Source organism: Hyperolius riggenbachi, chromosome 4, assembly GCF_040937935.1.
Source record: "Hyperolius riggenbachi isolate aHypRig1 chromosome 4, aHypRig1.pri, whole genome shotgun sequence".
In the NCBI taxonomy this organism is placed as follows: domain Eukaryota; kingdom Metazoa; phylum Chordata; class Amphibia; order Anura; family Hyperoliidae; genus Hyperolius; species Hyperolius riggenbachi.
In genome coordinates, this window is record NC_090649.1 from 262952742 (window position 1) to 262979963 (window position 27222).

A 27222-nucleotide genomic window follows, 5' to 3' on the forward strand; every position below is an offset into this window, starting at 1 on the left:
GTGGTGGACTTACCTCCTACAAGCAGACACAAGAAGCTGTGCATTCAAAACAAGTTAATTTTATTGGTACACTCCAGGGGGATATTCGCAACGCGTTTCGCAGGCCTAGACCCACTTCATCAGGCAATAGATTGTTGGAGTACACAACAGCATTCGGTCCAGGTAACACCTGGCACCTCAGGTGCTACAAAATGTTTCTCAGCTAATCTGAAGGCCATGCAACGTTTAGAAGACTATAGCTATTAACAATGCAGAGAACTGCTGAATTCTGCACAGTGTGCACCTCAGAATGCACTGATCCTGATCTGTGATTTTACCTACCACCTTCAGGGCTTGTTCACACTGCAGGCGTTTTTGTTATTTAAGCGAGGGCGATTTTTCAAAATCGGCCTGGAAGCGCCTTCACAATGATTCTGTATGAGATAGTTCGCATATGAGCGGCTCGTTTGCGTTCCGCTTTGCAAAGCGATTTCGCCTCAATGGAAGGTATAGAAAAAACACAAAACGCTCAGAAAACTGCTTTGTGGAGCGATTGCGTTTGCGTTTTTAAGAATAAATACATTGCATTTATTCTTTTCCGGATCAAAGAGTTCACTTCCTGACTGCTAACCACAAAAACAAATCGCCCACCCAAGCGCTGGGAATTGGAAAAAAAAAAAAAAAAAACTCAAAAAAAGCCCACCGCGGTCGGACACGCGAGCGGTACGCAATGTGAACAAGGCCTCAGAGTTGCTTTTGTTGCTAGTTGTTTCTACTGTGTTATATTATCACTAAACTTTAATTGTGGATATTTAGTGTTACAGAAATTTCACCAATGGACTTATTCCACAGGTGGCACCCTTTCACTTTTATATACCCATGGCCATGGAAGTGATTGGAACACATGAATTAAATGGTTTAGAGGGGTGTATCAATACTTTGGGCAAAACAGTATATGTCTATATTATCACTGTGTGTTCACCACAGCCTGAAAACAAATGGTTGCTCCGTAGTCCTGAAATTATGGATTGTTGAGCTCAAAAACAAAAAGTATATCTATAAGACATTTGGTGGAAGAAGTGTAATTTGAACTTGCAGTCAGTAATACATGGCTAGCTGCAAAACGAAAAATTACAAATATTTTAAACAGTCTTATATTTAAAAGAAAGACTTTCTCAGCACTGACATGTTTTTATAGTTTTTTCACAACAAAGTGAGCAGTGAGCATTTCATGTGAGTGGTGGTTACATTATACTATTCAAAAAAGATCTATGGAAATGGATCTAATGGAAATAAATATAATTATACAATGACGAGGAAAAGGAGGACTGCTGTAAACAAGTCAACTAGTGCTTGTCATAATGCACTTATCTAAAGCAGAACCTCTTGACCTCATCTTAGCTAGACTGGTGGTGGACAGGCAGTTGTCTGCTTGAGCACAATAAAGGTGCCCATACACTTGTCAGATTGGCAGCAGATAGATAAGAAATGCATCTGATGATCTATCTGATGCGTTTTTAGAACATTTTATACCAGGATAGAATTCCAATAGATTTCAGTTTGAAATCTATTGAAATTCGATCTGATGGCATTTTTTTGCCATCAGATTTCCATTAAGGCCAATGCAAACTGATAAGCAATCTCATCAGATCGACCTAAATTCTCCACCCTGCCAGTTCGATGGAAATCGATCGAAATCGATCTAAATCTGCCATCGATCGGTCGATTGGCCAACCGATTTGCGATCGATCGGGATCGATCGGTCGGCCAGAAAATCGGCTGAGTGTATGGGGCCCCTTAAGCATTTGTCAGCCCTCAAGTATGCAGCTGTGGCACTATAAACAAGTTGATCTTCTCTGTAAAGCTAGCCATATAGCAATAGATCGCCATCCAATGTGGGAAAATGACTGATCCCTCTCAGATCGCAATCAGAACAGAGGGGAATCTATCCCCATTACACACAGAGGCGGGACAAGGTCCTCCAGCACCCAAGGCTGAGACACCAAAGTGCGCCCCTCCATCCCTGCCACCCCAGCCGTCACACACTGATTGCTATTAGACTAAGAGGTGCCACAGGGCCCACAACCTCCCCAACACCTCAATATCTAGTTATCTGGCATGCAGTCACTGTCATGTATCCCCTTTTCTTATTTCTTTCTGCTTAAAACACAATTAGTAATGATAGCTGAATGAATTCTGCGCCCCCTCCTACACTGCGCCCTGAGGCTGGAGCCTCTCCAGCCTATGCCTCGGCCCGGCCCTGATTACACACTATACATTTTCAGCACAAAATCTATTGAAAAATTGTATAAACCACAGCATTGCACTGTTCAATGCTAAGGGCAGTCAATCCGACACCACTCCTGCCCACCCCCAATTGTCAGCGATTTTCCTTCCTGTCCGATTCATAATTTCAGTAAATCTTTTCCCCCAAAATTGATAGAAACTATGATTGATTATATGTTTGACAAGTTAGGGCATAGATTTCTGACAGATTCAATCAATCATAGTGATTAAACCTGCTGGGAGTCAAATTAGTAAAATCAACAAGGGTCCTTTCACACTAAGTCAGTGGCTGTCAGTTATAAGTGAATGGACAACTGATGTGCAGCCTAGGAGAAAGTAATGTCTGGGTTTCTTTATTGCTCACATAACTGAAAGCTTTTCCACAATGCACTATTATGGGCCAACTGATCAGTGAAAATATATCAGTTTTTCAAGCATATGGTGTAAAAAAGGCCTAAGGGCCCATTCACACTTGCAGAATGCAAAACGCTAGCCCTTTTGCTAGCGTTTTGCTCAGGCGATTTTTGGCGCTACCTTAAAGTGTACCTAGCCATCTACCCAGGTAGCTCCAGTCCCCGGCAATTCAGCCTGAAAGCCTGGTAGAGACACGCTTTGTCCCGCATGCGTGGCCAGGCGCGCTCCTCTGTCACGCTCCTGTCCCTGGAAGCAATTTGCACCTGCTCAGTAGTACTGCCCGGGTGCACAACGCTTGCAGGGACAGGAGTGCAACGAGGGTGCGCGCCTGGCAGGGCATGTACAATGAAGCACGACTTGGCCAGGCCTTTGGGCTAAATTGCTGGGGACCAAAGCCACCTGGGGAGACGGCAAGGGAAGAGAAGCCCTAACGGGGCTTAAAGCGGACCCAAACCAAACATTTTTTTAATTAAAAATATTTAGTTGCACCACTCTGACACATACAAAGATAAATAAACACTCCTTCAAGCCTATGATCATTTCGGTGCATGCTTTTCACCCTTCTCTTTTCATAGCTAGGGTTATACTGGTGGCAGCCATTAGCAATTCCTCCTTTGCCGGACACTTCCTACTCCACCAGTTTGCCGGAAAAATCCCGGCAATTTGAAAGGAAGGGAGGGGTTCCTCCAATAAATGTAAAATATTTTATATTTGTCATCATGCAGCTGAAAAAAGGCTGCTATTTATTATTATAATTTAGAAAATAGATTTTATTTCTGAAATCTTGTATTTTTAATTTGGGTTCACTTTAAGGATGCCCCAGATAGGTATGGTACCTGAGATGCTTCTCGTCTCAGGCTCCCTTTAAACAGGCTTATGCAGGGCTGGTTCTAGACTTTTTGCTGCCTGAGGCAAACTTGTGAGGATGCGCCCCCCGAATTGGAATGATTGCACAGCACCCGACAATTTGCACCGCACATTATAGCTGCGGTGAGCCCCCCCAAGAAACACCCTCAGAGTAGGTAGGTAGCCAGTTATAGTTGCCCCCAGTGTTGGTAGCTAGGTACAGTTGCCCCCAATATAGGTTGGCCAGGAACTCTCTTCACTTCCTGTTTCTGCCTGGTGCTGCCCCCAGACTTCTGCTGCCTGAGGAAGTTCTCTAACTTGGCATCATGGGAGGATCGGGCCTGGGCTAATGGCCCTATTAGCATATGTGCAAGGAAATACTCATCTTTCCTCCTAAATAAGGGAAAAGCAAAACCTACTCCCGCAGCATTATTTCAACTTTTGTGTACTAGTACATTTTTACTGTAAATATCAAAAAATTTTGAAGTATGAACCTGTTCCCAATGAAAGCAAGAAAGGGCAAGTAAGTGGTTCCACGCTACTTCACCTATGAATTACAATGCAACTGCTTCTGTACATTAAACTCTTCAGCTCAGCTGTGTGCTGGCTTCAAATGAAAGAATAATTTGCCTTTCCAATAGTGCTGCAGCTGCACTACATATAATGTCCTGAAAACAATTACTTCAATTCTTTTTCATACATGTTTTTCCTTTGAGTAGAATTTCCCAGGGAGGAAAAACACATAAAAGTAAACGTATCCCTAAATGTAGCACTGACTTTAGTTACTGTTTATACCATCAGTTATCTGACCTGTGGTACTATAATGTAACATCCTCTGATGACAAAGCTCCATGCAAGATCCTCCAGCAGCCAGATCACGCAGAACTTGACCTGGATTCAGAGGTTAGCCCTGTCCACATCATACCATCACATCTTGCTCACCTTCCTTCTCCTCAGCATGGCCAGACAGGCTACTGTAGGAAAGTTGGGTGAGGTGTGACATCATGATGTAGATGGAGAAGGGCAGAGCTGGCCACTACATCCAGGCTGCTATACCCATCTGCATGGTGCTTGAGGCTGGGGATAGATTTCAGCTGGCCAGTAGCCATACAGTCTCGATTGCACAAATTTACCACTGTCATGTAGTATAAGCCTCATACACATGGTACAATTTTCCATCAGATCAACAGGTGAGCTGATAAGAAGTTGCATAGTAGTGTGTAGGCGTCCAATTCGATCCCGATCGATAATGCAATTGATTTTGCGTTAACTACCCAAAATAGATCGCATTATTGATTGGAATCCAATCAGACCAGTCGGAAAATATCTAAGCGATCTGACGGAAAATTGTACCATGTGTACCCAAGCTTAAAGAGACTCCGTAACAAAAATTGCATCCTGTTTTTTATCATCCTACAAGTTCCAAAAGCTATTCTAATGTGTTCTGGCTTACTGCAGCACATTCTACTATCACAGTCTCTGTAATAAATCAATGTATCGTTCCCTTGTCAGACTTGTCAGCCTTTGTCTGGAAGGCTGCCAAGTTCTTCAGTGTTGTGGTTCTGCTATGAACTCCCCCTTCCAGGCCCCTCTATGCACACTGCCTGTGTATTATATAGATTAGGGCAGCTTCTCTTTTCTCTCTTATCTTTTACAAGCTGGATAAATCGTCCTCTGAGCTGGGTGAGCTTTCACATACTGAAGAATTACAGACAAGGGCAAAGCTGTTTGCAGGAGAAACAGCAGCCTGAAACTTCAGTGCATGAGAACTGCAGGGGGAAAGAAACACACAATGATCTCTTGAGATTCAAAAGGAAGGCTGTATACAGCCTGATTGTGTATGGATGTATTTTCTATGTGTGGACATACTGTACATCAACCTACTTCCTGTTTTGGTGGCCATTTTGTTTGTTTATAAACAAACTTTTTAAAACTGTTTTTAACCACTTTTAATGCGGCGGGGAGCGGCGAAATTGTGACAGAGGGTAATAGGAGATGTCCCCTTACGCACTGGTATGTTTACTTTTGTGCGATTTTAACAATACAGATTCTCTTTAAGAGTTCTAAACAACCCGTCCAGATGATTCTATTTCTGTTTGCCCTTATTCTGTATATACAGTATATAGTAAGAGTGTACAATAAAAACTGTATGGTTAGTGGTCAGCTTAATGCATTTTAGGTGACTGCTCGCATGAATTGTAAGTTCAGGCAATGTTCAACATGGGGAATATGTTTACTTTTATTATCTTTTTTTTATAACTACACTTCATGGCTGCTTTCTCTGTCTATGATGTATAGGCTGGATTCATGTGGTCAGGGCAGAGCGCCCCCCCACCCCACCCCAAACAAATTGTCTTGGAGGAGAATACACTCCGCCCTCCAGAAGTCACTTGGTCACATGCAGCACTTTGTTTCTCCTCCTCCCTTCACCATTGTAACATACCCATTGCTAGCCTTTAGGTTAGTGACACGTCTGTCAGAAGTTGGCCCAAGGTATCTAATCACAATCCCTGTGGGCGACAGATCTTGAAAGTGTGTTTATAGCATTAGTGTATTTTACCTTCAATTAAGATGACCTACCAGAAGGAGTTTCCATGCATCTTGCTGTACTAAAATGATAAGCAAGGAAAGAAAGTACCTCAACGCAGTGTATTGTACCTTAAGGTGACTCATCTTTAGAATGGTCATTCAAGGCATCTGTTTTTGTAATTTTCACTTAAGATGTGTACAAATAAACTTATCACCTGAAAGGATCAGGGCTCAGTACCTCCGGTGACAGTTCGGTAGCCGAGTGCTGTACAGACACCTAGTGCTATAGCAGAGCGAGGAATCAATTGCTCTGCAGGTGGGGGAGAGAGAAAGTGGGGGGGAGAGAAAGGGGGGGGGGGGGAGAGAAAGGGGGGGGGGGGGGTGGGAAAGAACTTACGGGGCATGAGAAAGTAGCTTCAGGTTGAAGGCATGAAAAGAACAATGGACTCAGGTCAACGCTGGTGGTTGGTTAACATTAAGGCCAGACTTGGGTGCTTCCTGGCATTTCTATTCCTATGTCAGGAAAACACACAAACATTTGTCTTACAGTCTAACATGTAGCAAAGTTACTGTACATTCATTGGGAATCTGGAGCAGTGTGCAGAAAAAGTTACTACAGACAGGCAGGGAGACTCAAACTTCTTTCTTTCCTATACCTATTATTTTATTTCTACTTCATTTCCCACTGCTACTCTGTCACAGGTGCTTGCTAAACTGTGGCTGCTGATTGCAAGTGCATGGGATAAAAAAACAGCATCAGTCATTTGCTATACATTTTGCAACTTGATTTGTGCTGGATTAATACTACAGATTTATTTAGTATACATTTCAGGAGAGGCTACAATTTGTCAAGATGCCTGAAATAATGTCCATCAACAAAGAACTATTTGTCTTTGTTGTTTCTGATGAAAAGACATGGATTGTATGGTTCACATTCAAGCATTAGTGTGCACATTAAAGAGACACTGAAGCGAAAAAAAATGATGATATTATGATTTGTATGTGTAGCACAGCTAAGAAATAAAACATTAAGATCAGATACATCAGTGTAATTGTTTCCAGTACAGGAAGAGTTGAGAAACTCCAGTTGTTAGCTCTATGCAAACAAGCCATTAAGCTCTCCGACTAAAGGTGGCCATACACTGGCCCGATTCGCGGCCGTTTCGACAGCAGATTCGATCCTGGGATCGAATCTGCTGCCAATCGTTCGCGCTAAACGCACCCGCCGATCTGATTTCCTCCCAAAATCGGATCGGTCCGTCAATCGCGCCGTGCGGGAAATTACCCTCGATCGCCCACGGGTAGGGAGCGCGTCGCTAGCGGCGGCCGATCCGATCAGGTATACATTACCTGACGCTGGCTCCCGGGCGTCTTCTCCGCATCTTCTCCGCGCTGCACCCGCTCCATCCCGGCGCTTCCTGTCACTGCAGTGACCAGGAAGTTCAAATAGAGGGCGTTCTATTTGAACTTCCTGGTCACGGAGTGACACAGGAAGCGCCGGGATGGAGCGGGTGCAGCGTGGAGAAGATGCGGAGAAGATGCCCGGGAGCCAGCGTCAGGTAATGTATGCGGGGGGGGGGGGGGGGACACAGGCGGCAGCGACGGCTCCACAGATTGTGATCGGTTTCAGGCTGAAAACGATTCACAATCTGTTTGCAGTAAAGGCAGCCATACGATCCCTCTCTGATCAGATTCGATCAGATAGGGATCTGTCAGCTGGTCGATCTAATGGCAAATCGACCAGTGTATGGCTACCTTAAGTTAGTCGTGGAGAGGGCTGTTATCTGACTTTTATTATCTCAACTGTTCCTGGACTATTTACTTTTTCTCTGCTAGAGGAGAGGTCATTACTTCACAGACTGCTCTGAAAGACTCATTTTGAATGCTGAGTGTTGTGTAATGTGCACATATTATAGAATCATGCAATGTTAGAAAAAACACTATATAACTGAAAATAAAAGTATGAGAATATTTTCTTTGCTGCTAATCTTCTAGTAATTATTCATAGTACACAACCAATTCACTATATCATATTTTTTTTTCCGCCTCAGTGTCTCTTTAAGGAGATACCGAGTTAGATTATAGATTTATATAGTTTATAGATTATGATATAGTCATATCATGATTGTCATTCTTACTGCAAATTGTCACAACTTTATTTAAAAAAAAATCTCTGAATGTAATCCAACCAAACTATAAACTACACAACAGGGAGCAGTAGGAGTCTTTAAAAATCATCCTGGTGGCAGACATATTGCTGTGGGCCTTTTACATCAAGAGACACATGGTTGTGACACTCCACTACAATTGCCTGATTCACAGCTGTGGATTTCCCATGCAAGACAATGCAGACACAGCTAAGTATGGTGGATGAGACTAGCACAACTGTCAGTGCTCAAGGGCCTTGCCAGACCCCCAGACATGACATACTAATTCTGTCACACCGCTTGCTGCCATGAAAAGGGGGCTAGGAAAAAAATAAAAACAGAGCTGAGCTTTTACTTGTGTTGCTCCCCTGCTGAGATGCCCTGGGGTGATGAAGAGGATGCTCATACTAATGTACCATTATTGCTACGCAGGCCCTCTAATTGTGGTGGAGGGTGGATTCCAACCTTTATTTGACCATTATTGGCAATGTCTCGAATGCAAGCACAAAGCCCTTGTTCAAATGACTCATGCACGGGTGAGTGCAGAAGTTTAGCATGTAGTTTTTTGACAGACGTCAAGATCATTGGAAGCATAAATGGGGTCACCAGCCGTTCCTTTCCTCAAGTTCACAAACCATGGAGGTGACCTTTGTGTACTCAATCTATACAGCTATTAGCATGTCTGTTAATGAAACAAGGTCACAGCTCACAGATACAAACAAAAGGAAATCACACAAGCCAAGGTGAATTTGCTGTGCAGTGTGCATATAAAACAACTTCATAAAGGAGTAATGAAAACTGCACCCGAATTGACTGAAATCCATGAGGGTGTATAATTGGAAAAAAGATGAAATGTGTGGTTAGTGTCAGGAAATATGTGTTAGGGCATTAAGAGAAAGAGGCTTCATCAATATACAGGGATCACGGGAGATGCTGTGCAAATGAATTTCCTTGTATTGATCAATAGAAGACCATCACATTTTATGGATTATATACCTTTTATGGATTATATAGAAAATGTTTCTTATCTAAGGGGTGCAGCACACAAAGCTCTTCCTTTATTATTGTTACTCAATCAAGGTAAAAGTTTGTATGCTGCAACCATTGGATTGGCTTTCCACATATTTCAGCATATGGGAATTCTCTCTTACAGGCCTGCTATGAACAGGAGATGTTTTCTGTACAATTCGGAGCCAGGATTTTGAAAATCCCTGTGAAAGGGTGTTACACATGGGAATAAATAAAAAAGTGAATCAGTTCATTTTGGCACCAAAGCTAGGCGCCGTCATAGCAGCAATGCTATGCTGTGCGTCCCACGTAACTGTAATTAGGGGCTCAGGCGATCGACCTCGAATTACATCTCTCTCCAAGTTGCGACAACTCAGAGGGGGAATAGTATTTAACACCCCCGGGAAGTTTAGCGGCAGTAGAGAGAGAGCCGTCATTTGGCTCGCCCTGTGCCGAACTGCCTGGCTCCGAGATAACATGTACTCAACGTATTGTAATTTCGTTTATTGTTCACAGAACATAGATCCATGTGGAAGCAGTCAGTATTCACAGTGGGTATGATGTGTCACATACCAGGATGATCAACTTTGTCAGAAGTAAAGATTGCACTGTAATGACAACTTTGCTGCCATGTACCGGCTCTCTGATGGTTAAAACTAGACACTTCTGGCCTCTACCTAACACTAACCTTCTCCTTTCGGACGTCTAACACTAATCTCTCCAGTCTTCTGCCTAACACTAACCTCCAGCCATGTCCAATACCTAAAACTAAACTTCTCCCTCTTCGAACCCTAACTAACATCCTCTCCAGATCACAAATTCAGATACTGTGCATGTGCCGTTTGAGGCAAATCACATTGTGAAGGCACGGCAGCACAAGTTGAAGGGCTGCACTAATTGCCATTGCAAAGACATCAATGGAAAGTGTAAGAATGTAAATCAGAGGGAGGAAAGATTTTACAATACTATATAATAAAATGCCTGTTGTTAAGTCCTTCTGTGTCCGTATGTTGTGCCTTGCGTGCATGCTTGGCATGTGGGTGGACTTCAGACAGCAGAGGAGGATGGGCACAAGGGAAAGGGAATGTGTGGCCGTGTGTTCTCATGCGCATTAGTCATACCTGTGCATGCGCACGATTCATGGCCATGCGTGCATTGGGGAGGAATGAGGGTCAAGGCCTAGCGCCCGTATTTTAACGGGCAGGCCTTTTATCTAGTGGGTTATGGTTATATTCAGTAATGTCCCTTAGTTTTCTTAATTCTGCAATTTTGCTTCCCGTCTATCTGGTATAGAAAAACTATTAAGTTTCAGGTATATGGAAATTCCTTTTTTCATTTTTAAATTGGAAATAGCATACCACTTCCTTCATTAAAACAAATTAAGCTCTGCATTATACAGAGTTTACAAACTACCTCTCCTCCTCCATCTGCAGCCGCTGTAATGACTTATCTTGCCACTCTACACGCTCTGGTGCTCAGAGGGTTCTGTCCTTCCTGTTTACTAGTGCCCTCTCACTTCTGACAGTGCATATGCACCAGGATCATCCATGATGTGCGGTGCACACATGCTTGGGTCACGCAGAATAAGGGTGTCTGTAAGCAGGAAGGATCGAATCCTCAGAGGATCAGAGCGTGTAGAGTGGTAGGATTCATAAAAGCGGCTGCAGACTGAGTCAGAGGAAGAAAGGAGCAAACCGGCAGGATCAGGTGAGAGCTTCTGCAGGGTAAAGCAGTGCAATGTAGCTGGTGGAGCAGCAGAGGTTAATGTAGCTAGTGCTGCAGCAGGGGTAAGTGTAGCTGGGCAGTTTAGCTTAGATAGAGACAGCTTGGCAGGAGAAGTTGTACAAGATGCTCCTGCACCATGGACGCACCAGGTTTAGTATGCATTTTCTTGATATTTGTCTTCTAAACGTAGGTGCGTCTTATGGTTACGAGAGTTCTATGGACCAAAAAATACAGTAAATGCTACAGACTGGCTTAGTTTAACGTCAGCAACCAGTGCACAAGTTTCACTAAATACATACTGTAATCTGGCCATCATTATGTCATTCCTAGTCAACAACTAGCCAACTACTTCTAGTGGTGACTCAGTTATAAGTAGGACTCTCCTCAAAGCAAGTTTTCCTCTCAGCAGAGTCTGCTGTCAAATTTCTATGAATCCCATCAAATAATGAACTAATAGTAACTGCTTTTGGTACTATAAAAGATGCTTAAAGTGTACCTACCTGACAGTACTACTACTGCGATGGGCAGTATTTATACTTACCTGGGGCTTCCTCCAGTCCCATGTGGACTGTGGCCTCCCTCGCTGTTCTCTCCATTCTCCCATGAAAAGCTCCAATAGTTTGGCCAGTCGTCCTCGTCGTGCTCTCATAGCCGAGAGCATTCTGCGCCTGTGCAGTACAGGCGCAGAACTCTCCCGGCCATGGGAGCACCACGGAGGCGAGCATGCAGCCGCGCCATGCATGCGCAGAGAGAGAAATTAGCTAATTAGGAGCCGAAGTTAAACAAAGTGTTAGAAATTTTAGGAAAAAATCACAATGCTTAAAGGAAACCAGAGATTAGATAAACTAAAAGTTTTATACATACATACAGTTTTACGCCGGAGAGATACGTAGAGGGCGCACTTCTCTTGCGAAGACTGGCCGAGACTGGCTGAAGTTACAGGACCCGGTATCGAAGAGTGAGAAGACTGAGGATGGTTGCATGGGAGTGATCCGTGCGCATGGGGCTGGAGGAAGCCCCAGGTATGTATAAAACTTTTAGTTTATCTAATATCTGGCACACTTTAAGAAGCAAAAAGCTCAAAGAAAGCTAAAATTACCTTAGTTTCTTCTGTACGTAGAGAATCGAGTAGATAATGAAGAAGTTCCTGGCTGTCTTGTTGCTGAAAAGTTTTAAACCTTGGAACTCTGCAAATTAAGCAAATTATTAAGGTAGAGATCTGTACATATGTAATTGAAATGAAAACATAGCAACATCTTTTTTTTTTAATAGTGTGATGGAAACTTTAAAACAGGTCAGGTTTTTATTAAGGATTTTTTTCTTGATTTCCTGTCTACATGACTATTGCATACAGAACAGAATTTAAAGCAGACCTGTGAGGGAGAAAACAAAAAGAAAGAAAATCTAGATACTCAGCAAGGTAGAGGGAAGCCTTTGGAAGATCTAGGGTGTTTAAAGGTGCATACACAAGCCTGATTTCTTCAAACTACGGGTCGTCAGCCCTTCTGATGACAGTTTACCCGAATTACATGGCACAGTACAGTGCCTATGGGGATCAAAGTGTTGGACTGCCACCTTGGACTAGATCCAGCAGTTCACAGAAGCGCTACACGTGCTATTGACGAGCTGTCGTTTTGACCCCTAATTTATTGCTTTATGAAGCGGGCTGTTGAAGCGGGCTGTGCCTGCGAAACGCGTTGCATCCTTTGGGGTACCAATATTAAAATTGTTTATTTAAATTCATACAGTTTATCATGTCTGCTTTCTGGAGGTAAATCCACTACTGCCTCCCAGCAAATTTTAAAACTTGTATTATCTTTTATCCTGCTGGCGCCTCTGTTCTCTAGTGATTACATTGTGTCCATCCCTGGTGGAGGGGTGATTTACCCCTATCCTTCCTTTCTACAGAGAGCGACATCTTAATCCTGAGTGAGGACAGGTCTAATCACCTCACCTGCCTATACAGTGGTTGCCTGTGAGGTAACCCATGTTTGTGAGTATCTCTATCTCACATTTATTATTCCACGTTTTTCCAATACATACTACGCTATATTGAGCTCTCTGTGTTTCTATTCTTTATATACAGTGGGTTGCAAAAGTATTCGGCCCCCTTGAAGTTTTCCACATTTTGTCACATTACTGCCACAAACATGCATCAATTTTATTGGAATTCCACGTGAAAGACGAATACAAAGCGGTGTACATGTGAGAAGTGAATCAAAAAAATCAAACATCATTCCAAACATTTTTTACAAATCAATAACTGCAAAGTGGGGTGTGCATAATTATTCGGCCCCCTGAGTCAATAATTTGTAGAACCACCTTTTGCTGCAATTACAGCTGCCAGTCTTTTAGGGTATGTCTCTACCAGCTATGCTCATCTACAGACTGAAATCCTTGCCCATTCTTCTTTGCAAAACAGCTCCAGCTCAGTCAGATTAGATGGACAGCGTTTGTGAACAGCAGTTTTCAGATCTTGCCACAGATTCTCGATTGGATTTAGATCTGGACTTTGACTGGGCCATTAAAACACATGGATATGTTTTGTTTTAAACCATTCCATTGTTGCCCTGGCTTTATGTTTAGGGTCATTGTCCTGCTGGAAGGTGAACCTCCGCCCCAGTCTCAAGTCTTTTGCAGTCTCCAAGAGGTTTTCTTCCAAGTTTGCCCTGTATTTGGCTCCATCCATCTTCCCATCAACTCTGACCAGCTTCCCTCTCCCTGCTGAAGAGATGCACCCCCAGAGCATGATGCTGCCACCACCATATTTGACAGTGGGGATGGTGTGTTCAGAGTGATGTGCAGTGCCAGTTTTCCACCACACAACGTTTTGCATTTTGGCCAAAAAGTTCCATTTTGGTCTCATCTGACCAGAGCACCTTCTTCCACATGGTTGCTGTGTCCCCCACATGGCTTGTGGCAAACTGCAAACGGGACTTCTTATGCTTTCTGTTAACAATGCCTTTCTTCTTGCCACTCTACCATAAAGGCAAACTTTGTACAGTGCATGACTAATAGTTGTCCCATGGACAGAGTCTCCCACCTGAGCTGTAGATCTCTGCAGCTCTTCCAGAATCACCATGGGCCTCTTGACTGCATTTCTGATCAGCGCTCTCCTTGTTCGGCCTGTGAGTTTAGGTGGATGGCCTTGTCTTGGTAGGTTTACAGTTGTGCTTACCTGAAGAAAATTTATGCGTGCTCCAACACCAAGTCTTAACCCTTGCAAGTCTGGCTCTGCAAATCTGGCTCTTTCATGACGCAAATATGCATTTGCTTTCGCACGCCAAACTATGCAGGGTCAAAAAACAAATACCGCAAAGCGGTCGCCCTGTGGGGGGGAGGTTTACAGTTGTGCCGTACTCCTTCCATTTCTGAATGATCGCTTGAACAGCGCTCCGTGGGATGTTTAAAGGGAACCTTAACTGAACGGGGGGGTAAAAAGTTTTACTTACCTGGGGCCATTACCAGCCCCTGCAGCAGTCCTGTGCCCTCGACGCCGCTCTGGAATCCTCTGGTCCCCCGCTGTCACTTAGTTTCGTTTTTGACGACTCACCAGTCGCCGGCCGCCATGCGTATTATTGGACGCATTCACCAATGCAATTAGCGCTATTGCGGACCGCAACGCGTACAAAAATACGCGTTGCCACATTCCGTACGCATAGATATGCGGCAACGCGTATTTTTGTATGCACTGCGGTCCGCAATAGCGCTAATTGCATTGGTGAATGCGTCCAATAATACGCATGGCGGCCGGCGACTGGTGAGTCGTCAAAAACGAAACTAAGTGACAGCGGGGACCAGAGGATTCCAGAGCGGCGCCGAGGGCACAGGACTGCTGCAGGGGGCTGGTAATAGCCCCAGGTAAGTAAAACTCTTTACCCCCCGTTCAGTTAAGGTTCCCTTTAAGGCTTTGGAAATCTTTTTGTAGCCTAAACCTGCTTTAAATTTCTCAATAACTTGATCCCTGACCTGTCTTGTGTGTTCTTTGGACTTCACGGTGTTGTTGCTCCCAATATTCTTTTAGACAACCTCTGAGGCCCTCACAGAGCAGCTGTATTTGTACTGACATTAGATTACACACAGGTGCACTCTATTTAGTCATTAGCACTCATCAGGCAATGTCTATAGGCAACTGACTGCACTCAGATCAAAGGGAACCGAATAATTATGCACACACCACTTTGCAGTTATTTATTTGTAAAAAATGTTTGGAATCATGTATAATTTTCGTTCCACTTCTCATGTGTACACCACTTTGTGTTGGTCTTTCATGTGGAATTCCAATAAAATTGATTCATGTTTGTGGCAGTAATATGACAAAATGTTGAAAACTTCAAAGGGGCCGAATACTTTTGCAACCCACTGCAGATACAGCAGTGGTGAAGGAATCGGAGAGCCCATATGCACCCACATAATATTTATATTATCTGGTGCAGCGTGAGTCTGGCAGTGATCAAACTGTCAGACTTTGTCCAATGCTTTGATCAAAGGGGCATCCAATGAGGGCACCTTTAGTGACAGCCGCATTGCACCTTGTCATACGATGCCTGGTCCGACAGTGGACTGGAAGGGGTTAACTTGCATGGGGAGTGTGCATGGAGTAAACCTATGCTTTTTATGAGAAACATCAAGATCACACTGAAGTTTGCCAGAGAGAACAAAGACCAGGACTTCTAGAATAAGGTTCTTTGGACAGATGAGATGAATTATCTGGACCCCAGACTGTGAAGAATGGATGGGAAGTGCAATGGTTTGGGGATGCTTTTCTGCAGCAGAACCTGGCCAGCTCACCATCATAGAATCAACAATGTATCAGAGAGTGCTTGAGGAACATTGTGAGCTAAATCTGTAATAAAAATTAAAGCTGAAGCGCAACTAGATTCTGCAACATGACAATGACCCAAAATATACCAGTAAGTCTGACTGAAAGCGAAACAAATAGAGAGTCCTGAAATCAGAGATGGCCTTAGAGTGCGTGGGGACTGGGGCGAGTGTCATATGTGGGCCTGGAGCCATAAGTGTAGGCCATGTACCGTACCGCCACACTCACGGGCTTGTCCACCTTTAATGCAGTATGCCTTATTATTGTTTAACCACCCTGGCGTTCAGTTTCCCCAGGATTTCCGTGCAAAAAGTGTTTCAATTAATTTCCAATAATTTGCAACCATTTTTTTTGCAACCAATTTTTTTTTTAATATTAAATTTAATACAGATTATTGTATTGAATTCAATTTAAAAAAAAAAAAAGTGTTTTCTGCAAGATGTTGATGACGCTGTGTGACCCTGGTGTCATCAACGCCGATCAACGGGGGACATGTGATCGCTGAGGAAGAAGCAAAATCCGCCAAGGGACATGGAAGAAGACACTGGGGAAGCTATCAGAGGTACGCGACGAGGGATCAGCATGCCAATGGTGAGTATAAGACCCAGATGTATAGGTAGAAGATGTGCAGCCAGGTATAGTTAGCCAAGTATAGTTAGCCAGGTATATAGTGAGCCAGGTGTTTAGCCAGGTATATAGCGAGCCAGATGTTTAGTCAGGTATATAGCGAGCCAGATGTTTAGCCAGGTATATAGCGAGCCAGATGTTTAGCCAGGTATATAGCGAGCCAGATGTTTAGCCAGGTATATAGCGAGCCAGATGTTTAGCCAGGTATATAGCGAGCCAGATGTTTAGCCAGGTATATAGCGAGCCAGATGTTTAGCCAGGTATATAGTGAGCCAGGTGTTTAGCCAGGTATATAGTGAGCCAGGTGTTTAGCCAGATTTATAGGTAGCCAGATGTCCCCCTCCCGATCCTCCCCCCCCCCCCCCCCAGCACGCTGTGGGTAGCGATCTGTGCTACCCACAGCGTGCAAAACAAGCATCCAGCCACCCTAGGGAATCCCTGGGCAGCCAGCGGGGCAGAGAATGTGCGGGGGATCCCCCTTGTATGTGGATGCTGTGCTGGCGGGGGATCCCCCTCTGTGCGGGCGGGGGGAACCCCTTTATATGGTGGCTGTTGCGGGCAGGGGATCCCCCTCTGTGCGGGCGGGGGGATCCCCCTTCTATTGTGGCTGTTGCGGGCGGCCTATCCCCCTCCTCCCCCTCCCTCCCGATGTCCCCCCTCCCGATCTCCTCCCCCCCCCCCTCTAAGCCCATTGAGTAAATAGATTTACTCACCGAGGGCTTTCTCCAGCGACGGCAGCAGCACTTCCTCCTCCATCTCCGAAGTCTCGTTCTCTGTACAGTTACATTACGAGACTTGGTGACGTCACCAAGCCTCGTAATGTAACTGTACAGAGACCGGGACTTCGGAGATGGAGGAGGAAGTGCTGCTGCCGTCGCTGGAGAAAGCCTTCGGTGAGTAAATCTATTTACTCAATGGGCTTAGAGAGGGGGGGGGGGGGGGAGGAGATCGGGAGGGGGGACATCGGGAGGGAGGGGGAGGAGGGGGGTAGGCCGCCCGCAACAGCCACAATAAAAGGGGGATCCCCCCACCCGCACAGAGGGGGATCCCCCGCCCGCAACAGCCACAATAGAAGGGGGATCCCCCCACCCGCACAGAGGGGGATCCCCCGCCTGCAACAGCCACAATAGAAGGGATATCCCCCCGCCCGCACAGAGGGGGATCCCCTGCCCGCAACAGCCACCATATAAAGGGGTTCCCCCCGCCCGCACAGAGGGGGATCCCCCGCCAGCACAGCCTCCACATACAAGGGGGATCCCCTGCACATTCTCTGCCCCGCTGGCTGCCCAGGGATTCCCTAGGGTGGCTCGATGCTTGTTCTGCACGCTGTGGGTAGCACAGATCGCTACCCACAGCATGCAGTCAGGCATCCAGCCATCCTGGGGAATCCCTCTGATAAGAAAAAAATGCAGCCGGCGGGGCAGAGAAACAGGAAATCTCCCTGTCGGCATGGACGAGCTCAGCTCGTCATTAACGTTTTTTGCAAGTTTTTGCTGGACGAACTCAGCTCGTCCATACCGCCAGGGAGGCTACAAACTTGTTAAAGGCCACTAAGCCAACCAATATAGGAACAATTACAATACGTAATGTAATCAAAAGGCCAATGGTACTACTATTCGCTGTTTTATTACATTACGTATTGTAATTATTCTTAAATTGATTTAGTGGGCTTTAACCAACTGATGGGTTCTAGGCTGGCCTGGGATCGGAGCTAGGCTGAATGGGGAGTCGAGTCCAAAGTTTGTATTTCTATCCAGACACGCTACCCAGCCAGCCTAGCACGGATCCCCAGCTCCTCAGTCAGCCTTGTATCCATACACAGCTCCTCAGCCAGCTTAGAGCCCATTCCTTGTTTCCCAACTAGCCTAGCATCAATTCCCAGCTCTCCAAAGCAGCCTAGGACCCATCCCCAGCTCCTCAGCCAGCCTAGTACCCATCCCCAGCTTCCCAGCCAGCCTAGTACCCATCCCCAGCTCCCCAGCCAGCCTGGTACCCATCCCTAGCTCCCCAGCCAGCCTAGCACCCATCACCAGCCAGCCTAACACCCATCCCCAGCTCCTCAGCCAGCTTAGAACATATCCCTTGCTCCCCAGCCAGCCAAGCAACAATCTCCAGCTCTCCAAGGCAGCCTAGCACCCATCTCCACCTCCCCAGTCAGCCTAGCACTCATCCACAGTTTCCCATCCAGCCTAACGCCCATCATTAGCCAGTCTGGTACACACCCCAAGCACCCCAGCCAGCCTGTACCTATCCCTAGCTTCCCATCAAACCTAGCACCAATCCCCAGCCAGTCTGGGGGCTCCAGCCTTAGCCTTTGAGGCTTCAGTTCTAAGCCCACATCTTAATCCCGTTAAGATGCTGTGAACTGACTTGAAATGTTACATGCAAGAAACCCATTAAGCATCTCACAGCTGAAAGAATTTGGCATTGAGGAGTGGGGAAAATGTTCCTCAGACTGATGTTAGAACTGGTAGATGGCTACAAGGAGCATCTCACTGCAGTTATTTCAGGCAAGGGGGAAGCACTAGCTGTTAGGGGGTTTTGTGTCCTAACTTTTTCCTCAGAATGCACATTTTTGTTGTTTACCTGCGATTAATTAATCTTTTCAAGAAAGTAATAAAAACAACTTTAGACAGATATGTGAACATCCTATACAATAAACCCTCTGTGTCCCTGCATCCCCTCCTGTCCCCGTGTCTGTGACTTTGCGCTACTGCGCATGTGTGGTAGGCGGGCAGCCATTGGGACAGGAGGAGGACAGGGACACGGCGTGTGGGTTGTGAGGGATGCCTAGAGCCCATTATTGTAATGGGCTTAGGCCTACTAGTTCATTAATAAAGAACTTAATATTTAACGGTCCTAATTTTTTCACAACTGTATATTTGTAACAAAGCTCATGGTATGCCAATGCCCTAAAACAAAGCAAATAAAAATCTTGAAGTCTGGTGCAACCACTAAAAATAAATGAATTTCTTGAAACCACCTTTCAGTGTAATGACAAACAGCAAGTTACCCTAAACCAGAAGAAAAATGTATATATCTAATAGTAGACTGATAAAGATTTCATCTTTAATATAGGTTGAAGGACAGTAAGTAAGGTGCTGTCCAGTGTTTGTTATGGAGAAGATCAGGAGACATACTGCTTGTCAATCCAACAAAAGTTAATTAATGTAATACACATAGGACCTGATTAAAGTGGACCCAAACCAAACATTTTTTTAATTCAAAATATTTAGTTGCACAACTCTGACACATACAAAGATAAATAAACACTCCTTCAAGCCTATGAGCATTTCAGTGCATGTTTTTCACCCCCCTCTTTGCATAACTAGGGTTACACAGGGGGCAGCCATTAGCAATTCCTCCTTTGCTGGACACCATCTACTCCACCAGTTTGCCGGATTATTTGCCGGCAATATGAAAGGAAGGGAGGGGTTTCTCCAATAAATGTAAAATATTTTATATTTGTCATCATGCAGCTGAAAAAAGGCTGCTATTTATTATTATAATTTAGAAAATAGATTTTATTTCTGAAATCTTGTATTTGTAGTTTGGGTCCACTTTAAATTCAGTTTTCTCCTAGGTGATCAAAAATGCCTTTTAGGCCACCAGCAAGCAAAAAAAATACTCAGATTGATTTTGAAAGTACTTTTCCACTTGTTTTTGGTATTTTTGTCAATTGCAGGGTGCTGAAAAGTTATGAATTATCTCATAGGACAAAACATGAATTGGATCACAGTCCACATGCCGGTTTATACCTTTTCCAAATTTTAAAACGAAGTTTCCCCTTCAGGCATGATAGAAAATTCGACCAGTAGTCATTGAAGGTTGTACCGAAACTACTTTTGCTGGCTTGACAAAGGACATTTAAAATGCATCTTACAAAAAAACAAGTTAAAAATTATGAACTGCAGCAAACTTTCCCCCTAAAGACCCACTTGCATTACAATTGTGTTGCTGACCATCCATAAGCACACTATTGCAATGCTTGCTTTTTTTCTTTTTACCTGTTTAAAAGCTCCCCGACTAGCTGGTGTTAAATAAACCCCTTTAAATTCTGGTCAGGAGTCAGGTCATTGGCCAAGTCCTGTACCACAGACATTGCTATTTGCTGCAATCTTTTCATACAGTTCAAAACTGCTCAAGACCCCTTGCAGTTTACCAGCACAGGTGGTACTCACTGCCTGAACTCAGTTGATTCAGGTATTATGGTCTTAAAGAGAAACTCCAACCTAGAATTGAACTTTATCCCAATCAGTAGCTGATACCCCCTTTTACATGAGAAATGTAATGATTTTCACAAACAGACCATCAGGGGGCGCTGTATGACTGATTTTGTGCTGAAACCCCTCCCACAAGAAGCTCTGGGACCGCGGTACTTTTGGCAGTTTGTTACAATGTAACAATGTTCACAGACAGGAATTAGCTGTTTACAGCCAAAACAGCTAGGAGCAGCTACATAACCTGCCCACAGTAAAAATGTCACCATGTAATAAATGTCAGAATGTAAATCGGGGAGAGGAAAGATTTTACAATGAGCAAACACTGACTAAATCATTTATACATAATTATGGTAAAATATGAAGCACTTTTTTACTACATTATTTTCACTGGAGTTCCTCTTTAAGATAATATTTTTAACATTTCAGCACTCTGGTTACTAAGCTATTAGATGGCACTTTTGAATCTCTTCCTGGAGAGGGGCTTTAAAACAGAAAAAGCATTCAATTGTATGAATCAAAAGCTTAACAATGCAGAAAACACTATGGCCTGGTGCACACCAGAGGAGTTTTTCCGAGCGTTTTGAGTTTTTAAATCTGCTGCTAATGTTATCCTATGTGTCTGTGCACACTGGAGCAATGAGGTTTTGTAAAAAAAACCCATAGCATTACATTGGGAAGAGCTTTTGAAACCTCTAAAAGCTCTTCCCAATGTAAAAAACACAGTATTACTCCTGCGCACTCAAAAACAATTTAATACCATCAATTAAATAACAATAAAAATCATACCACACACGAGTAGCTCCACTAAAATCGCAACCACACTGTCACTCACATCCAGACAAATCTGCAGGTATGCAGAGACCTTACACACCTCTCACACTGAAAAGTCCTGCAGGATCCTGCTAATTAGCCTGATGGTTCAGAGCAGTCAGAACGACTTTTCAGTGTGTGGTATGATTTTTATTGTTATTTAATTGATGGTATTAAATTGTTTTTGAGTGCGCAGGAGCAATACTGTGTTTTTTGTTTAATTCGAGTGGATTGGGGTACAGATCCATTTTTCTCCTTGCAGCCAACATTTTTGTTAAAGCTCCTTATTGTGGTGCTGCTAGGTGCGCGGCAATCATACATATTCTTCCCAATGTAATGCTATGGGTTTTTTTTTTACAAAACCTCATTGCTCCAGTGTGCACAGACACATAGGATAACATTAGCAGCAGATTTAAAAACTCAAAACACTCAGAAAAACTCCTCTGGTGTGCACCAGGCCTAAAACATTGTACATAATATGCTTGTCCTTGGTAAGATATTAACATAGCCTGTCATGCGACTAGGCAGGTCTACTTTGATGTGTTGTACTGAATGAATACGTTTGCTGTTAGAAATCGCAAACCCCTTTCGGCAAATATACAGGCAACACTTTATTATTCTTAGCAGCTTGCTTGCTCAAAGTAGAGAATGTTGGCGAGTAAAGGCATTGGTCATTTTTTTGAATCATGATCTGTGTTATGTTAGCCTAAGATTTTAGTTCAAGCCAGAGACTATGACTTAGCAGCTCTAGCTACATCACTTGCATTCAGTATCCTAACACTTGCTATTGCTGGCACAGGCTGCCTCAGATACACCACTTTGGCTTCTCTGCAGCAGCTATAAACGGTTCATGCAATCCAGCACACATACCTTTGGGTAGCATGATCACGGTGTTAAACAGTTGTCCAGACATATCCTATAGAATGGAACAGAAATGAAGAAGAAGCCAGCCCTCAGTCCTGTAGTACAAAGCTGAAGACACTGGAACATGCAATAAAATGTTCCCTTCTCTTCACTGCATATTGATGCAAAACTTGTTTTCAGCTTTACACTATAAAAAGTGTTATATGCATTATTATCTTTTTTGCAGCAGCACACACAGCTGCCCCCTCTTTCTCTCTGTGCTGTCAGCTATTTCTCAAACACTCTGGAAGCTGCTCAACAGAAATCTAGGCAGCCTCCTTACCTCTGACCTCTACAATTACACATTCACACTCCTATTCAGAGGAGACCTGACCTCCAAACAGGAATCATGAAAACGCTGATAAAGCAACAAAGAAGGGAGCTCTAGACAGTAGGTTATTATCAATATGCATTCATTTAGCACCAACATGTTTCTGCAGTGCTTTACAGAGTACATAGACACGAGTTGGTTATACAAAAAGACTTGTGTTGAGCGTGAGTATGCAGCTTAACTGTCCCTCAGAAGAGCTGGGGGAGGGGTTACAATATGTCTATTTATCTACGGAATGTGGGAAAAATGCATTGTTCAGGTGAAACCAAGGCAGATGTGTAAAAAACATACATACCTCCTGGAGATATTGTTTTGATTGCATTTGAACCTTTGACCTGGCACTTCAAGGCGAGTATCATCCACTAGGTCATTATAGAACAACCTGTGAACATAGTATCTGCTATTGTTTTGCTTGCAACATATGCTATATATATATATATATATATATATATATATATATATATATATATATATATATATATATATATATATATATAGCTTTAGTGCTCGTTTCCACTAAGGGCGATTGGGGATTTAGAACGGTTTATCACATCAGTAAAAGTGCCAGCGTCCGTCTGGCATCCATTTCAGAGACGGACGCTGGCACAAGTGGAAGCGGGCCCTTAGGGATACGTGCTTGAATTTTCTATTGAAGTCGCAGTGTCAGCTTTCCAATTTACTATTAAAAGAATAAAAATAGGAAACTCATATTTACACATTGTCTAATATGTTAACTGCTCCATTCTATAACAGTATATTTAGGACAACAAACAAAGCTGCCATATGTGCATCCTATGCTGAAATACACATTCTCTTTGCTTCCTATGAATTACATGAAGACCGAGCCTTCTAAATTGGGTTATGCAGAAGTGCTCCTGTCAGAAGAAAACCAGCCAGTACTAGCATTGATACGCTGAATCCTGACAGCTAAAAGATGTGCTCTCTCCTCTCCTTGAAAACTTGCTCCGAGCAAGATGCTTGGCAAGGCTGGACTGCTGGGATGGTGGGTTGAGCTGACCGTTCACAGATGTGGAGACATATGGGAGCCAGTGCCAGTAAGCTACAACCTGTTGTACAGTGTCAGCAGTATAATGACAGAACAGGTTGGGCCCAGCTAATGGTGACAGGAAGTGAAGGGTAACTGTCATTGAGAGATATATACTATGTTCAGATCTATTATTAGCAAGTCTGTTAATATAACATGTAGTTTGAAATATTATCTATACTGAAATCAGTAAATATATTATAAAACAACTCGCTACCCTCACTGTAACAATCATTTACAGAGTACTAATGTACCTAATTTATCATATATTTTATTACCTTCTATTAAAGTGACTGGATAGTGTACTGGTTAAGGGTTCTGCCTCTGACACAGGAGACCAGGGTTCAAATCTTGGCTCTCCCTGTTCAGTAAGCCAGCACCTATTCAGTAAGAGACCTTGGGCAAGATTCCCTAATACTGCTACTGCCTATAGAGCTCCCCCTAGTGGCTGCAGCCAGAGCCGGGACAAGGTCCTCCAGCACCCAAGGCTGAGACACCAAAGTGCGCCCCTCCATCCCTCCCACCCCAGCCGTCACACACTGATTGCTATTAGACTAAGAGGCGCCACAGGGCCCACAACCTCCCCAACACCTTAATATCTAGTTATCTGGCTTGCAGTCACTGCCATGTATCCCCTTTTCTTATTTATTTCTGCTTCAAACACAATTAGGAATGACAGCTGAATGAACTGTGTGCCCCCTCTTACACTGCGCCCTGAGGCTGGAGCCTCTCCAGCCTATGCCTCGGCCCGGCCCTGGCTGCAGCTCTGGTGCGTTGACTCCACTATCAGTGGATTGGTTACAGAGTTACAGTATTCCTAAAGCATTTCAAGCTCTCTCAGTTCTTAATCTGTTCTTACATCAAACAAACTATTTGGTTCATGCAACATGTAAAGCTGTTGTACAGGTTATAACAGGTTTACAACATTACATTCCTGACAACATCAGAGGAAACATAACTGTAAATTATTCAATAAAATATGTACATATTTTTATTACTTCAAACACTGTAACCCCAAGTTGTTGTTTTTTTTTTTTTTAACAAAACAAAAGGAAAAAAAAAAAGCGTGTAATGAGTAAAAGAAAAAGTTATAAGCAAAAGGGGAAAAAAATCCTCTTATCCTGTGTGTGTAGTATAGAAAATTGGGTAGCATGGGAGAAATCGTGTTTAATACTGTCACACAGAGTTAGAGAGTTTTTTTATATTCCCTTAGTTAAAGACACACCCTTTTATCCTGCTATAGTTATGAAAGTTTTTAGTATAAACAGACTGATATTCACATCGTGTTATTTTCTGCTATTTCTGCCCCCCACTATGCTGCTATTCCAGGGCTGTGTCTGATCCTTTACTGCTGCAGCTATTCTCTGTTCTCCATTAGGTTGCTATGCCGATGCTTGTCTGATCCTCCTATGTCTACAGTATTATATTAGGCTACTGATATTAAAAGTTTAATATCTCAATGTTCTTACACACACCAAATAGTTCAGCAAGTCTCCTCCTTACCCTTAAAATTTGGAGTGTGAAGAAGCTATGAGTGCCGAGATATTGGCTCCCTCTAAAAATTGGCCCTAGACTACAGTACTTACACTACATAATATAGACATATGGCAATGGTAGGGATTGGATTGTGAGCTCCTTTGAGGGACAGTTAGTGACAAGACAATATATATATATATATATATATATATATATATATATATATACACTGTACAGCGCTGCGTAATATGTCGGCGCTATATAAATACTAAAATAATATCCATTAATATCAGCATATGCATATCAGGAATGAGCTGCATGTGACGTCATTACCCACATTAGTAGGCCGAACTTTAATTAGGCTTACACTCTGGGTGTGGTTTCACCTTTTCAGCTGAATTTTCATTGGTTGCAGGACTTTTTCCCCTCCCTGACAAACCTCCCATCAGCGTCACACTGGTGACAAGTTCATTTCCACCGTACAGTTCCACTTTAAATGAGCTTATAGTTCAGCCCTGAACATCTGTTACATATGGAATTTGCATTTTGCGCACCTTAGTACAAGTACATTTTAACAAAAGAAGTGAAATATTTCTACATGCACATTAATACTACTGTGCAAACAAAGCAGTTTGTTTGTTGCTAGAGAAAATTTACCCACACAACAATGTACAAAATCTACACTAAACGTCACAAGAAAACCGCTGTAGCTTAGGTTGCATGTTTATTAGCGCAAATCTGCCAAGTCCAGAAGACAACAGGAACCCAAGTGAGGCAACGTGATCTACAATTCCGCAGCAGACTGAGAGACCAAAAATAAGTACGTACCACTGGCAAGACATGCTGGGAATGGTGACTTATTACACATACTTGCAGGGCATGCTGGTACTGCAATATATAGTGCCATAGTTAGTATAAATGAAAGAATGCTGAGATGATAAAGACTAGCAGACTTATTAACAGCAGCTATGATTTCTATGGATGAAAATGAAAATATTACAATTACAATGCTCACATGAAAACCGAATCTCCAGCAGCGGTTTCTTTTATTTCTTCAGACACACCACTAACAATGCACCGGATTCCATAAAGCTAAAAAAATGTTGCATAACAAAAGGTAACAAAGGATACTACACTTATCCAAGGTTACCTAGAATAAGACAGCTTGTGCTTCCTATCAAACACGCAGCAGGGTCAGGAGAAATAACTTCAACAGTAGGTGGCAAGTAGAGAATGGTCAATTAAGTGCTAATAATTTTGAGTTAAAGTGTACCTGTAGGGAAAAGAGTGCCCAAAATGGGTACTCACATCAATAGAAGGAAGCCCATGAATTCTCCCAGAGGCTCCCCCCATCCTCCTCTGCTGGCATACATATTGTTCCAGTGGTGGTTTGCTAGGTGCCCAGAGAAGCCGAGAGGTGGCTCTCAATGCGCTAGGAAAAATAGATTCCCCTAAAGCTTACCTAGTTTGTCCCTTTGGATATGTAATTTGGGTGCAGGCACCAAAATTACTGCAATTAAAAACTTCTCCCTGTGCCAGTATAGCCATAATTAACATTACAGTCCATGGCAACGTCCAAGTCAGGTGCTATGTGGTTTCTTGCAGGTGCCGAGATGGCCTGACTTGCCTCCGCTGGCCCGTTCCAGCATTGTCCCCTCTGCAAAACGGTTCCCCTGCTTTCTGTTAACAGACTTTCGTCTCTCTCAGCCCACAGATGATTCAAAACACAGCTCTCACACTCCAGAGCCGTGCAATTGCTTTTCACTATGTAGCTATAAAGTAAATAAACAGGCTGCTAATTAGCTACTTACTTCATGTGAAAAGCAAAAGCACGGCTCTAGAGTGTGTGAGCCGTGTTATAAATCAGCTGTGGGCAGAGAGAGGTAGAAGGCTGCTAGCAGAGAGCAATGAAACAGCTCAGTCCAATGCTTTCTTATCAGGAAGAGATGATGTAATGACTCAGCTCAGCTGTGTAGGTCAGTAGAATTTGTGTTACGAGCTATTTTTTTTAACACAAGCTCTATGATGACATTTATGCTGTCCATCCTATA

The 27222-nt window shown here is 43.5% G+C and overlaps 1 protein-coding gene across 5 annotated transcripts in view; it reads right to left on the reverse strand.

Annotated features, from left to right (window-relative positions):
• Positions 1-27222, reverse strand: part of USP45 (ubiquitin specific peptidase 45) — a 254120-nt gene that overhangs the window by 52177 nt on the left and 174721 nt on the right. For all 5 annotated transcript variants that reach the window (XM_068231216.1, XM_068231218.1, XM_068231215.1 and 2 more), the window contains one exon: positions 12034-12121. In XM_068231216.1, coding sequence (XP_068087317.1) covers positions 12034-12121 — 88 coding nt within the window. The remainder of the gene's footprint in view (positions 1-12033; positions 12122-27222) is intronic.